Source organism: Hipposideros armiger, unplaced genomic scaffold, assembly GCF_001890085.2.
Source record: "Hipposideros armiger isolate ML-2016 unplaced genomic scaffold, ASM189008v1 scaffold_275, whole genome shotgun sequence".
Taxonomy (NCBI): domain Eukaryota; kingdom Metazoa; phylum Chordata; class Mammalia; order Chiroptera; family Hipposideridae; genus Hipposideros; species Hipposideros armiger.
In genome coordinates, this window is record NW_017731625.1 from 1,750,393 (window position 1) to 1,764,930 (window position 14,538).

The following is a 14,538-nucleotide window of genomic DNA, read 5'->3' on the forward strand; positions in this document are numbered from 1 at the left end:
CCCGCCCCCCCTTCCCCTCCCCCGCCGAGAGTCCGGTACGCCTCGCGCGCTGGAAATCCCGCGCGCGCCCCGAAACGCGGAGCGGCTGCCGGGAAATCAGGAGAAAAACTTCTGCTTTTTTTTTCTTTTCTGGCACTCACTTTACCCCCGCACCCTCCTCCTTGTTCTCGCCCCACGTGGGACGCCCCCGCGCGGCACCACCGACGCCGACCAATCAATTGCCTTTTGGGTTCGCCAATGGGCGGGGCGAACGGCCACAGAGGACACGCCCTGTTTTTCAGTTTATAAAAGGCGGCTCCCGCAGCTGCGGGCTCAGATCGCTGACGCCGGTAACTCGACTGTTTTGTTTGTTGCTATCTGGATTATTCTTGCTGAGAACTTTGCAATCTTTTCCCGCTTTTTTGGGGAGGATTTCGCTGCCTTCCGAAGGTCTGGGACGAGCGCTCAAGCTCCTTGGGAAGGTTTTGGGCCCTCCTGCCTCGGATTTTCCATTTTCTCCTTTGGGACTGTCGTGGGGCTGCTTTCCACTGTGGATTATAACTGCAACATGACGCTGGAAGAGCTGGTGGCGTGCGACAACGCGGCGCAGAAGTAAGTAGCCTGAGGTCGGGCGTGCCGGGAGAGGACCCGAGCGCTGGGTGACCGGCCGGGCGCTGACCCCTTCTCTTCCCTGCCCCAGGATGCAGACCGTGAGCGCCGCGGTGGAGGAGCTGCTGGTGGCCGCGCAGTGCCAGGACCGCCTCACCGTGGGGGTGTACGAGTCGGCCAAGCTGATGAATGTGTGAGTCAGACCCCGTCCCCGGGCTGGGCGCGGGTGGGGACCCCCCCCCTCCGCTCTGCAGGCTCCCTGCTGAACCCCTCTCTTGCATGAGGCTGGGACTTCCCCAAATGTCCCTATTGTGGATGGAGGGCCTCGCTGCTATTTTGGGGAGGAGGAGGGCTGCAGTACTCTGACGCTGCATCATTTGCAAGCGCTCTCCCTCCCTTATGCTTCTATCTTACCCCCCAACACTTTGAACCATAGTCTTCTCAACCCCCCTCCCCCTTCCAGCTGCTTGCACACCTGCGGTTTGATTTCTTTTTGTTTTTTGTTTCTTTTTGTTTACCACGTGCATGGTGGCCCCTCCCCAGGCTCCCAGCTGACCTGTCCCCTTTCTCTGTTTCCCTCAGGGACCCTGACAGCGTGGTTCTGTGCCTCTTGGCCATTGATGAGGAGGAAGAGGACGACATCGCCCTGCAGATCCACTTCACACTCATCCAGTCCTTCTGCTGCGATAATGACATCAACATCGTGCGGGTGTCAGGCATGCAACGCCTGGCACAGCTGCTGGGCGAGCCTGCCGAAACCCAGGACACCACCGAGGCTCGGGACCTGCACTGCCTCCTGGTCACGGTGAGCTGGGCCTCCTGCCTCTGCCCCGCCCCAGTGCCTGGGCCGGTGTTTGTCAACAAAGTCCTGCACCAGCTCAGCGCTTAGCCATGATCAGCATGTCCCGTGGGCAGCCCCGCAGGGGCCTCATCACCCAGAAAGCTATTTTGAGCCAGCCTGTTTTCCCCACAGGGGCCCTGGGAGAAAGAGGCCACTCCTGGGGCTCCCACTGAACCCCATCTTTCCCCCCTCTCACAGAACCCTCACACAGATGCCTGGAAGAGCCACGGCCTGGTGGAGGTAGCCAGTTATTGTGAAGAGAGCCGGGGGAACAACCAGTGGGTCCCCTACATCTCCCTCCAGGATCGCTGAGACGCCTGCCAGCATCAGAACCTGTGAAGTTGCTGCCAAAAATAAATAAATATTTGATCCCCCTCCCCTAGAACAACCCCCCAAAACAACCTAACCCGTGAGACCATCGGGGGCAGAATCATTGGATACAAGGAGAGGGGAGTGCGCGGCCACCCCCAGGGCGGTGAGCCTGGAGCAGCGCCAGTGGGTGGCCACCGCAAGAGGAGGAGAAGGGGACCCAGGCCAGCAGGAGAGGGGACCCTGGAGCCTCAGGCCTTGTGACAGAGCAGAAGCTGCAGTGGGGGAAGGCCTGAACTCCATGCTTTGGCAATGGGGTGAGACTGATGGCATCCCTCACCCTTGTCGAGGCTGGAGCTAACATCTGCAAGCGGGCCTTGGATGATGAGGGTTGCAACCCTCACCAGGACTAAACTTTGGGACTTGGGAGCTGGGGCTGCTGTTGCTCTATACCCATGAACTCCCAGTTTGCAAACTAAATAGACAATCTATTTTGTTACTTGCACTGTGACTTGAACCACTGAGAGACAGGAAGCTTACAAATACATCTATTTTTACTTCTATGAGGATGGCCTTGTAATAAACTTTTAAAGCTTCTGGGTTCTTGTGTGTGTGTGCCGCCTCATAGAGGGACCAGGACCCCGCCCCCCCACTCCAGTCCCCTGGCCCGCCCTCCTCCTGCAGGCTCACCAGGAAATGTTACTTAAGTCCCTGTTAGCGGCTCCAGGCTTCCTTGCAAACACAGTGCCTCTTCTCTGTGCAGCCGGCGCCACCCAAGTCCAACAAATCTTTGCCTCTTTTTTTTTTTTCTTCTCTCTCCTACCCTGTAGCAATTAAAAGACCGATTTATTACGAAACCTGGCTGCCGTGCCACTGCTGTTACTGGCTGTGCTGGAGCCAACCCCAAGCCCAGGGCACATACAGACGCACCCTCCCCAGGGCAGGCTGCAGCCCCTGCCTGCCCAACCACCACCACAGCCCAAGGTCCAGAGAGGTCAAGGGGGCACCTGCAACCACACCACAAGGGCTTAAGCTTTGCAGGAAGAGTTCTGGGGATCCCCCAGGGAGCATCCCCTACCCCAACCTTCTCCCTCCCAGGATGGGCCTCTTCACTGCACTAAAGAAAAAAATTTTTTTTTCTTTTTACAAACTAAAATCAACAAGCAGAAAAATACCCCAGGAAGTCTTGCTCCTGGCCCAGCTGGGCTTGGCATGTTACTGTGTTTTGCCTCTAAACTGAAACTGTTGGGCTCACCTCCTCCCTGTTCTCCCCAGGTTGTGTGCAGGGACTCCCACTGCCCAGGGCTGGGAGCCGTGCAGGGACTCCCACTGCCCAGGGCTGGGAGCCGGGAGCGCCCGAGTCTGCAGGGTGGGCTCCTGCCTGGGCAACCTTGCCTCCTTTTCTGCCCTGCGGCCTGGCCTAGGAACTGGGGGAGATGGTGGGAGGGGATTCCTCCCTTAGGCCAGGACCTTTCCACTGAGAGCCCACAGAGCCCCATGTGGGCGCGTGAGGAAAACCCCGGCGGCCCCCGGAGAGTCACAGGACTGGGGGAGCCCCACAGGGAAAGATGAGGGCAGGGAAAAAAGGAAGGGGAAGTCCCAGAGGGAGGGGGAGGGGCGGGGATCCCTTCAGGGGTTGGGAGGAGGGGAGAGCCCGGGGAGAGGGGCGGAGGAACACCTGTACGAGGTGGGGGAGGGGAGATGCTAAGTGGAGGGACCCAAGCTCCCACGGGTTGGAGGGGGGAGCACAGCTGGGTATGGGGCAAGGTGGGGGGAAACAGAGGGGCTAAGGGGGGGTGTTGAAATTAACCCCTGTAGGAGGTGGGGGAAGGGAGTGAGGAGACTGGAGCACCTAGAGGAAGAAAGGGGGACTCCACGAGGTTGTGGGGTGGGAACTGGGGAGGAGGAGCAGAGGCTGAGGGATCTCCCTCTGAGGTGGGGAGCCCGGGGGAAAGAACTAGCAGGGACAAGTGTCAGTCCAGTAGTGGCCTGGAGCTCAGGCTCTTGGTGTCAGGTCAGCTTCTTTGTGGGAGGCTTATCCCTTTGGCTCCTCCTGTGGGCTTGGGACTCTGTCCCCATCATGACCCTGGCCACCCAGAAGGGCCATGTGACCTCTGTCTTCTGTGCTGTGGAGGCAAGACCCCAGGCTCCTGGGCCCCAGGGAGATACAAGGCATGGATGGTACGCCAGCTGTGTGACCTGCAGTGGGTACCTCTGTTCTCAGTTTCCCCCTCTGCAAAATGTGGATGATAATACTACCTACTCATAGATTGTTGAGGCGGTTCAATGAAATATACGAGTATACTCCTTAGATCAGTGTCTCCTACACAGAAAGTATAAAAAGGATTCACCATTATTGCTAATATTACTATTATCAGCACTATTATTATATCCCTACACTTCCAGATTCATCTCTAATCCTCTCACAGCCACCCTGTGAACCAGCCCAGCTGAGACTAGGGCGAGGCCAGGGTGACACGCCTTCTGTACAAAGACAGTGACACCTCAAACCTCAGTCAGCAAGATAAAGAATATTTTCAAGCACTATTTTTTAAACACAAATGATGCAAACCAAAAAAAAAAAGAAAATGCCCTGGTAAACAATTGTGAATCAAGGTAAGAGCAGCAGTGCAGGCTCTTTCTTTTGCCAGTCTCCAGCATCTATCAGGGGCCCTGTCCCCATCCTGTGTCATTAAAACGCTTGATACTTGGTTCATTCATTTTGTGGGTGGAAAACTGAAGGCTCAGAGGGACATTGGCTTCCCAGTACCCCAGACTCTCTCCCCTGTCACCAGCATGAACACAGACAGGGTCCTGGCTCTTCTGAGTCATTCTCCCGTTACTATTACTGTTGGTGTCGCTGTTGTTGCTGTCATTAATAAAAGTATTAAGTCCAGGAATTGGTTTGTAATGCTGCTGTTTTGCTGAGTTAATAACAGCAGTTAGGCTTATTCGGTCTTCCCTGGCACACACACCCTTAACCTTGACAGCAGCCCCATGAAGATAGTGCTGTTGTCTCACTTTCCAGAAGAGGAGACTGAGGTCCAGAGTGGAGGTGCCACATTCTGGTGCCACAGTCTTGTATTGTTGGTGGCTAGCTAGTCAGCCCCTGGGGAAAACCCAGGGGGTGGAGGGGAGCAGGTTGCACCACCCCCAGTACCTCCCTCTCACCAGAGTTCATGCTGGACCCGGGAGAAGTTGCCACAGGTCACCGAGGCTCAGTCGTAGCTGTAAGTGACTCCCTTGGGCTCCCATCGCTGGGGTGCCAGGAGATTCTTTGCAACCTCAGCAGGAGGGTGAAGGCAGACACACTTCCCCAGCTGGTGTGGCTGGGGTGCATGCTCACCTCGGGATACCCACACCCGCCTCTGTCCACACCCACACCCACGGGCCTGAGACACACACACACCTCGAACTCAGAGCTGTGCACACAGCTACCCAAACACCATACACACTGTCACACACTCAGGTCCATGCACTCCCAGACGGAGGGCTCAGATTCCAGCTGTACCCAGTCTCCTGGGAACAGCTGCTTGGCTTCTCTGAGCTGCCTTTCCATGTCAACATGGACATGGGACACGTGCATGGTGACCAAGGTGTAAATACAGATATGCTTCCTGCCACCAGGCTTCAAGGGTTTGTAGGATTCTAGCTATTTCCTTGAACCCTCCCAGCCTAGAGAAGGAGAGATGGCTTTGTGAGCATGTCATGAAGCACATAACACATCCCTGGACTTGGGGACCAGGCTGGGGGCCAGGAGGGAGACAGCCAGATATGGCACCCATGGTGGGAGGTGGAGTATAAAAATAGCTGATGGTGCTCTGGGCCAGCCCTTCCGCCCTGCTATCTCTTGGTTCTCGAAACAACCCTACAGAGTCAGTACCGTTATCATATATGCTTTTTACAGAAAGGGAACACAAGACCTAGGAGACATGCAATGACTTGTTGAAGGTCACACAGCTGGATGGTGGCAGGGTCAGAGAGCAAGCCAAGGCCTGTGTGATTCAGAGTTAGACATTATTTATATTTATAGACAATGGAGCTATAACTCACATATCATAAAATTCACCCTTATGAAGGGTAATTCAGCAGTTTTTAGTGTACTACACAAAGTTGTGGAATCATCATCACTATCTAGCTCCAGAACATTCCATCACCCCAAAAGGAAACCCCATGAGCAGTCACTGTCCCTTCCCCTGCCCCAGCCTCTGGCACCCATGAACCCACTTTCTTTCTCTGGATTTGCCTGTTTTGGACATTTCACATAAATGGAATCCCACACCAGGTAGCTTCCTACCCTTGCATGTTTGGGGGTTCATCCATGTGGTAGCATGTGTCACTCTCAGAGTCTGGACTCGGATTGCTGCCATGCATCTGTGGTCACCAGTGTGCATACTTCAGCACCCTCCCATGTAGACAGGATCTATAGGAAGGCACTCTGGTCATGCACAGTTTATGGTTAGTAAGCACCAAGTGCAGCACTGTACACACACCCTGCCCCCAGACAATGCGGGCACACCTGGCTCTCTAACCTCTGGCTTGTGCGTGCTGACCCCTCTGCCTAGAACCCTTCTGCTGTACCTTTCCCTAAGCCAATACCCTCTTGCCTTTTTGTTGTGTCAGATGCCTCCTCCTCAGGGAAGCCCTCCAGACAAGACCCTGAGAGCCACCCAGCTCCGCCCGCCTCCCCTTCCTGGCACCTGCCCTAATGAAAGGACTTTTTGTCCTGCTCATTGGCTTCTTGTCTGTGTCCTGTGTTAGGCTGCAGACTCCAAGAGTGTTCAGAGAGGGTCTGTTTTTCTGGCCCCTAGGCCCCATGTGGCCAAGCTCAGGGCCTGGGACTTGGTTGACATGTCATAAATGTCTGTGGCATAAAGACTCAAGCCTGAGTCCCGAGTTGCATACAACTAAAGATTGACCCATCACTGACCTCCTTCTCTGGGACAGACTGTTTTGTCCCTAAAGGACACATGCTAGCCTGCCAAGGGCTGGATCCTGGCCAGATACAGTGACACCACCCAGCGCAGGGAAGCTGGGACCTGGACCAGCAGAGGCAGCCAGCTGTGTGCCCTCATGCAAGTTGCTTCACCTGTTTGGACTCAGTCTGCTTACCTGTCCAATGGGGACACGAATGGGAGTGCCCATCTCTTGGAGCTGTCATGAGCATTAAGCCAGTGAGAATGTCAGGCATTCAGAACAGTGGGGAGCCTTCCAGAAGTGTTAGCTATTATTGTGTGAGTAGGTATGCGACTACTCATGGTTTTTTCTACCTGGACTGGGTGTCTACCATCTGTGTGCCTGTGAGTAGGGCTAGTCTCTGAAACCTCTGCATATAGCTGGGGTTCAGACGGGAGGACCTGTGCTGCGACACGGGGTGGTGGCAGTACACATGCATGTGTGGCTGGGCCTCAATTCCTGGACTCCCCAGAACTGGAGCCCAGGGGTCCCCTGATTCTACCTAGGCCCTTCCTCCCTGCAACTCTGTGTCTCCCTGAGAAGTAAGGTGGCCCAGGGCCTAACCTCTGCCGGGAGGCAGCAGATGTGGCTGGTGGTTCGAGGACGTTCTTCTAAGCTGCGGGCATGGAAGGTCATAGGCACACAGGCATGTGTGCAGAGCATACACTCAGGTACACATACTTGCAAATAAGCATGGACACACAGACACACAAACCCTACTGTTCTTATCCCTTACATACCCACTGCATGATTTTCCTGGGGCAGTCGTAACAAAGAGTACGGACTGGAGGGCTTCCCAGACAGAGATGTATGGGTTCACCATTCTGGAGGCAGAAAGTTTGAGATGAAGGTGTGGGCAGGGCTGTTCCTTCTGAGGCCATGAGGGAGGATCTTTCCAGGCCCCTCTTGCTTCTGGTAACCTCGGATATTCCTTGGTTTGTAAATGTTGTTCTCTTGTGTCTTCACATGGTTTGCCCTCTTGGTGTGTCTCTGTGTCCAAATGTCCCCTTCTCATCAGGACACCAGTTGTATTGGATCAGGGCCACCCTCATGGCCTCATCTTAACTCAATTATCTGTGAAGACGCTAACTACCTCCAAATAAGGTCCCGTTCACAGGTACCAGAGGTGAGGACTTCAACATCTTTGGAGGAGACACAATTCAGCCCATAACACCTCCCCTAAAATACCCAAACAGTGCTCCCAGGCACACACAGAGACGCTGGAGTGCTTGGGCTCAAATGCAACAGACAGGTACACAGGAACACATGCCAATAGATACCTCTCTTTATCTTGCTCCCTCTGGTTTTCCCAACACTAGCGCAGGCTTGTGCACTGTGGGGGCCCAATAAATGATGAGAAAAAAACACAGGCCCAGGGCCACAAATTCTCAGACATACAGGTGCACCAACTCTCACCCAGCCCCTCTTCTTCCTGCCTACTCAGAAGAGGCCCAGGTAGAGAAAGGCCCCAGGAGAGCTGTTGGGTGTTGGCAATTTCCCCAGACAACCACTGGGGTAGCTGAGGGGACAGGTCTCAGACCTCAGGGTGCATGGGCAGCCCAGGAACACAGCATCACACTTCTGGCTCTTTCTACTCGGTAGGTAAGATGGCGCCTCAGGCAGTACTGTGATTTTGGGAGACCCAGTATCCCCAGGGTCAGGGTGGGACCTCTGGCCCTATCCCACTCTGGTCCTCACCTTCTCCCTTCCCTCTTCAAACCACCACCAAGCACTTTCAGGCTCCCTGCCTTGATTCTGAGGTCCCCTCTGCTTGGGGTGCCTTGAGTGGGCCTCTGGCAAATGTCTCCCCTCTGCTTCTTTTCTCTCCTGACCTGCAATCCCAGGTGGAGGATGTGGCCTCTCTGCTAGATTTTCAGGGCTCCAGTGGTGTCCAACCTGGAGCTGGGCACACTTGGGGATGGGGAGGCAATCAAGGAGTATGGCTTTATCTGTTGGAATTGGAGAGTCTGGGAATGTCGCCCCCTGGAGTTGTGCAAGGCGGGGGGCCTCAGAGACCTGTAAGCTGCCACCCCCAACCCCCACTCCAGTGTAGTGAGGCAGGCACCCATGTGCACGTGTATGCCAGTGATCAACAGCTTTACAGATATAGGGGCTCAGGGTGACCTTCAGAGGCCTAGATAACCCAGAGTGACACACAGCCCTAGTGACACCCCTCCCCCAAGGATGACGAGCAAGAGAGTCGACAGACAAGTTATAGACTCTCAGAAGCTCCATGTGCGCAGGGGCGGGGTGGGGGGCAGGGGCTTCCTTTCGCAGCCCCTCCCTGTGCTTTCCCTTCATTGTTCGCTCCTCCTCGTTCCCACCCCATCCCCTACTCCCGGCGCTGGAGGTTCCCAGGCTTTGGGGCAGGGGTACGGTGGGGGGCGCCGAGGGTAGCCAAAGACCCTCGTGCTCACGGGGGTGCGCCGCTCCATGCGTGAGCACACACGTGTGTAAGCGGGAGCCTGCGACCACGTGCGTGCTCACGTGGGGCGGTGTTTGTGCCTCCGCGTACACAGCAGGCGCGCCATAAATACCTTGGGGATAGCAGCAGCGGGGGAGGGGCAGAGTTCAGGCCACACTGGGAGGTACATCCGGAGCTTTGGATTCTAATCTTTTCTGGGCGGCTAACCTAGCATCGTGCGGCAAGTGTGACTCAGTTTCCCCATCCATAGAAGGGAAAGTCTCACCGCCTTCCCACGTGGCGACGTGAAACCAGATAACGCACGGAAGCGCTTAGCACAACGCTGGGCCATGAGAACCCTCATTACGCCTTCCCTCCACTCCACCCTCTCTCCAGACACTCTGGGTGGGGGTGGAGAGGGGCGCTGACCCAGGCCCCAGACGCCCCTCCCTCCTTCACCAGCAGGCAGGAGTCCCGGCTTCCTCCGTCCCTAAATTGGATAATTGTAGACAGAGGCGGGTATGCAAGAGACAGAGAAATCCCTGAGTGGGAGAAGTGCAGGGGTCTGTCTCCCTAGTTTTCCCCACTCGCAGGCCCCGACCCTCACCAGTGCCCCCACGAGTGCGCACTGGGCGCGCAGCCCGTGCGCTCGGCCGCCGACCCCCTCCCGTGCCCGGCGGTGCCAGCTCCCTTTGGAGCCCGCCAGACGCGGTGTCTGCGGCCGCCCGGGATGGGGAGTGGGGGGGATTCGCGCCGGCGGCGGCCCCGGCGGCGTCTCCCTCCCCCAGCCCTTGGCGGCGGGCGGCCGGGCCCAGGGCGGGGCGTCTGCACAGACCCTCCCTTTGTGAGCGGCGCCTTCCCTGGGCGGCCTGGCGTGCAGGCCCCGGGCACTGCGCCAGCGCCAGGAATAGCCTCCCTGCCCAGTCGGCCGCCCCACACCCCGCGGGAGCCACCTGACCTGCGGGGCCGGGCAAGGGGGTGGGAAGGTCGGGCCGCGCGGCGCGTAGACCCAGTGCGTGATCAAAGACACGGGGCTGCACCGCCACCGGCCCCTTGTGCTGCAAGGCCTACTGTGTACAGACCCCCACCTACATGCAATCGCCCACTGTGTCAGTCCCCTGTCTGCTTGCAGCACCTACTGTGTACAGCCCCTCTGCTGGGTGCAAACATCCACTGTGTGCAGAACACTATCTGCGTGCAAACACCCATGTGCAGACTTTTGCCTGCATGCAAGACCCACTGTGTGCAGACCCTCTCCTGGGTGCAAACACCTATTGTGTGCAGACCCCCGCCTGCCTACAAACACCAACAGAGAGCAGACACCCTCATGTGTTCAAATGCCCACTGTGTGCAGACACTGACATTCAAACACTTATTGTGTGTGTCACCTGAATGTGTGCCCACACTCACTGAGCCAAGGCAGACACACTCACGCATCCATTAGAAGGGTTGTCCCATACTTTCAAATGTTTTGGTCTGTGCAAGCACCCACATGCGGGTAAAAACCCTAATGTGTGGACACTTGCATTCCCACTTGCATGTATGTGGTCGTCAGGATAGTGCAAACATTTTTCAAGTTCAAATATTCGTTGTGCAGAGCCTTGGCAAATGCCCACTGTGTGCAGAGACAGTCTCCGAGGGTCCTGTGCATGTCCTCAGTTGACTACCCTCACAGACTCTGCTCTGCTTGATGCACTTCTGGTAGGGACTATGAGGGGATCTGAAGGTGTGGGAGAAAGTAGGTTGCACACCCTTTGCATTGTGTGGGTCTGGATGGTGGATCAGGCATGCCGGGCCTCTTGGGGCCTTCCTGGATGCCCAGGGGACAGGTGCAAAGGCAGGCGGGCTCTTTGGGCAGGACGCCAGCGGGTGGCTTCCCTGAAACTGGGCACAGCAGCTGGGAGAGGTTTCCAGGCCCGCCTGGTCCCACCTGGCCGCAGGCACTCTCGGCAGATGGGTGGGGCCGGCGGGCAATGCCAAGGATGAGCCAGGCCCCAACCTGCACATGCCTGCACAAGAGCCACTGGTGGACCTGTGCACCCATACCTGTGTGCATGCATGTCCAAACTCTGCACCCCATGTACAAATGTGCGTGCTTGTATATACACACAGGCTTGCACTTGTGTGTTGCCCATAGACCACAGGAACAGGCAATGGCCTCGGGGGTCCACGTTCACCCTGAGGCTTCGCAGGACAGATATTTTTCTGCATTGCTCATTGTGTGTCCCTAGCACCTGTCGGTTGGTGCTCCGTAAATATTTGTGGGGTGAACCTTTGAATAAAGGGAGACATCATTCTGCAACTATGTACTGAGTGTCTACATGTGTTGAACACGTGTACTTCTGGGAACAACAAAAAGATCCTTGGACTGGCATTCTAGACACGCATGCAGGAGTGCGAATAAGCTCACACCTGCATTCCCTGTGGGTACACACCCACACTGATCAGGAAACACGAGTCCACTTTAATCCAGTCAACTGCAGAAATCAGAGCTAGGTGTACACACCCAGCCCTTGTGGACGTGCACACATTTTCAGGCACACGATTTTCCCTCTTCCCTCCCTGGCAGCTGCTTGTGCTATCCACTCAGGCACCCCCTCCTGGCTTCCCCATCAGAGGCCACTGGATGACCACATCTGGGTTTGGAGGTGTTCCTCAGGGTGTGCTCGGTGAGTCCCACACCTCACTCCCCAACATCTGTTACCACGTGCCCCACCCTCATCGCACCTGGAATCTCTACCACTCGAACTCCTCCGAGGGCTTAGGCTGTGTCTGCACAAGGTTGGTAGGATCAGAGCTGTGAAGGATGAGGAGCTCGGAGGACCAGCTCCTGGACATGCCCAGAAACCAGCCTGGGAAACTGAGGCCCAGGACACCAAGAAGCAGATGCCCGGCTGGGCCCCCTTTCCCTTCTCATCCCCTTGTAGCCTTAAACAGTAGGTTCCCACAGCTGGGCTGGCTGCCTGGGGTGGGGATAGGAAGGTGGGGACCTTGCAGGGGGAGGGGGGTGCCTGTTTGTGTCCTGGAGAAAGACAGAGGCGGAAGGCTCAGAAACACCCAGCTTACAGACAGACATACAAAACAGACAGAGACCCAATCTGGGACACATAGACACTCATTGTCCCCCTCTGTGGCAGGTGCTCCCTTCAGATGGGACTCCTGGGGCCCCTGTTCTTCCTGGGGAAGAGAGAGAGAGGGAGGGGGAGAGAGAGAGAGAGAGAGAGAGGGAGGGGGAGAGAGAGAGAGAAGGTGAGTGAGTGCCTGTGTGTTTGGTGTATATGTGTAGGTGACATGCATTTGTGTGCATGTGTGTGCTTGTGTTTTGCAGGCATAATTACGCGTATGTGGGTATTCGTGTAGGAGTGTGTGTGCATACTTTGGAGGGTGCCCATGTGTACACACATGCATTTGTGTGTATGTATGTATATGGATTATAATTGTGTGCGTGCATGGGTTTGTGTGAATGTATGTTTTGGGTGTGTGTGTTTCTGTGCATACTATTTTCATATGTATGTACAAACATGTGCTTGTGTACTTAGTGTGTATGTGTCTGTGGATGAGTATGTATGTGTGTGATTTTTGAGTATGTGTAAAGTAGTCTCCAGTTTCCAAGCTCCAAACTCAAGGATCTGGTTTCATGGGGCCTGGGGCAGCTTGCACACACAATAACAACAGCAATAATAATACAGCTATCATCTACTATTTCTGTATTGTGTATGGAGCATTTTTCTAAACACCTTAATTCATTTTTCTAAGCTAAGTTTATTGAGGTATAATTCACAAACAGTAAATTCATACTTTTGTACAATTTGACGAGTCCTGACAGAGTCATGTAACCCTTACACAATTAAGACTGAGAGTAGGTCCACCATCCTGGAAGTCCCCTCCAGCCCTTTTGTGCAGTCAGTCCCCTCTCCCTATTAGCTGCCTCTGTGACCACCAGTCTGCTCGGTCCCTATAGTTTGGCATTTTCCAGAAAATCACAGAAATAGAGTCACACAGTGACCACACAGCCTTTTGAGTCAGCTCTTCAAACTCAGACGATGCATTCGAGATGCAGCCATGTTTTACATGTATAACTAGCTTGTTCCTTCCTTTTTTTAAAAAAATTGAGATATAATTCACACCCCATAAAATTTACCCCTTTAAAGTGTATAATTCAGTGGCCTTTAGTGTATTCACAGATGTGCAATCATCACCTCTAACTCCGAAACATTGTCACCCCCAAAAACAACCCTTTCCTCATTGTCACTCCCCAGCCTCCAACAACCACTAACCCACCTCCTGTCTCTGTGGATGTGTGTGTTTGGACATTTCACATAAGTGGAATCACACATTGTATGGTCTTGTGTGTCTGGCTTCTTTCATTAGCTATAGTGTTTTCAAGATTAATTTGTTTCTCTTTATTTACTGACTAGTAGTCCATGTATGGATGGACCTCAGTTTACCTTTTCACTAGGGATGGATAGCCTGGCTGTTTGCACTTTGTGGGGGAGGGGCAGGGAGGAGGCAGGTTAGAAATAAAACTGCTATGAGTATTCACCTGGGGTCTTGGTGTTGACCTGTTTTCACTTCTCTTGGATCATACCTAAGGGTGGGACTCCTGGGTCCTGTGATGAGTAAACACCTCCATTTATTAATTCATTTGTTCCTCATAATCTAGGAGGTAAGTACTATTATTAGATCCATTTTATATATAAGGAGAGTAGACGGTCCCACACATCTTCCTCTCTCTGTCTGTCTCTCTCTCTCTCACACACACACACACACACACACACACACACACACACACAGCAGACAGGAATGTTGCACGGATCACCCACCAGAAGCCCTCCAGGACCCAAGCAAATGCCCAAGGCTCCCCCTGTGCATACAGTAGCGTGGTTGTCACGCCCCACACCCCCAGAACAGACGCTGGTGTGGCCTGCAGACCCAGACGTGCTGCAGACACACTGCGATTTGTTCATACTTCCAGCCAACCCGTCTCGTTCTGACAGTAATTAGCTCCCAGACTGGCGGGGAGACGGTGAACAGGCTCCGAGTCATCACCGTGGCCCCACGCCCACAGGCTATGGGCACCCAGCAGTGTGTGTGTTCGTCCAAGCTGGATGTCCCCACCCCCTCTACCCCAGGTATTACAGACAGGCCTGGAGAGTCATGCTAGGGTTTCCCACCGTTCCTAGAGCCAGCCAGGGCCTTACAAGCCCACACCGTGCCATCAAGCAGGATCGTGCCCTGGGGGGTTCAGGTCATACTTGTGTCGGTGAACTTGTGCATGCTTACATACCCCAGGCACGCCCAGAAGTCTGTGCATTAAAATGGTGTTTGTCCCTGCGGTCGCCCGGGGCAATCCACACTAGTGGAGCGTGAGCGCGCAGGGCTGGGTATGCGTGGAGAAGACCATGCGCGCCCCTGGCCGGCGTGGGGGGTGCGGCGTGAG

The 14,538-nt window shown here is 55.0% G+C and overlaps 1 protein-coding gene across 1 annotated transcript; it reads left to right on the forward strand.

Annotated features, from left to right (window-relative positions):
• Nucleotides 1–312: 312 nt before the first annotated feature.
• Nucleotides 313–2,335, forward strand: GADD45B (growth arrest and DNA damage inducible beta). Its single transcript, XM_019657218.1, has 4 exons — nt 313–591; nt 680–781; nt 1,171–1,393; nt 1,628–2,335. Exons 1-4 carry the CDS (start codon nt 548–550, stop codon nt 1,739–1,741), a joined length of 483 nt encoding a protein of 160 aa, XP_019512763.1. The 5' UTR covers nt 313–547; the 3' UTR covers nt 1,742–2,335.
• The last annotated feature ends 12,203 nt before the right edge of the window (nt 2,336–14,538 follow it).

What these genes read in the sequence shown, in the direction of transcription:
- GADD45B (XM_019657218.1), top strand. Translation starts at nt 548, where the DNA reads ATGACGCTGGAAGAGCTGGTGGCGTGCGACAACGCGGCGCAGAA. An exon ending in TCGGCCAAGCTGATGAATGT is followed by an intron (nt 782 to 1,170) that starts GTGAGTCAGACC and finishes TGTTTCCCTCAG; the next exon opens with GGACCCTGACAGCGTGGTTC. An exon ending in TGCACTGCCTCCTGGTCACG is followed by an intron (nt 1,394 to 1,627) that starts GTGAGCTGGGCC and finishes CCCCTCTCACAG; the next exon opens with AACCCTCACACAGATGCCTG.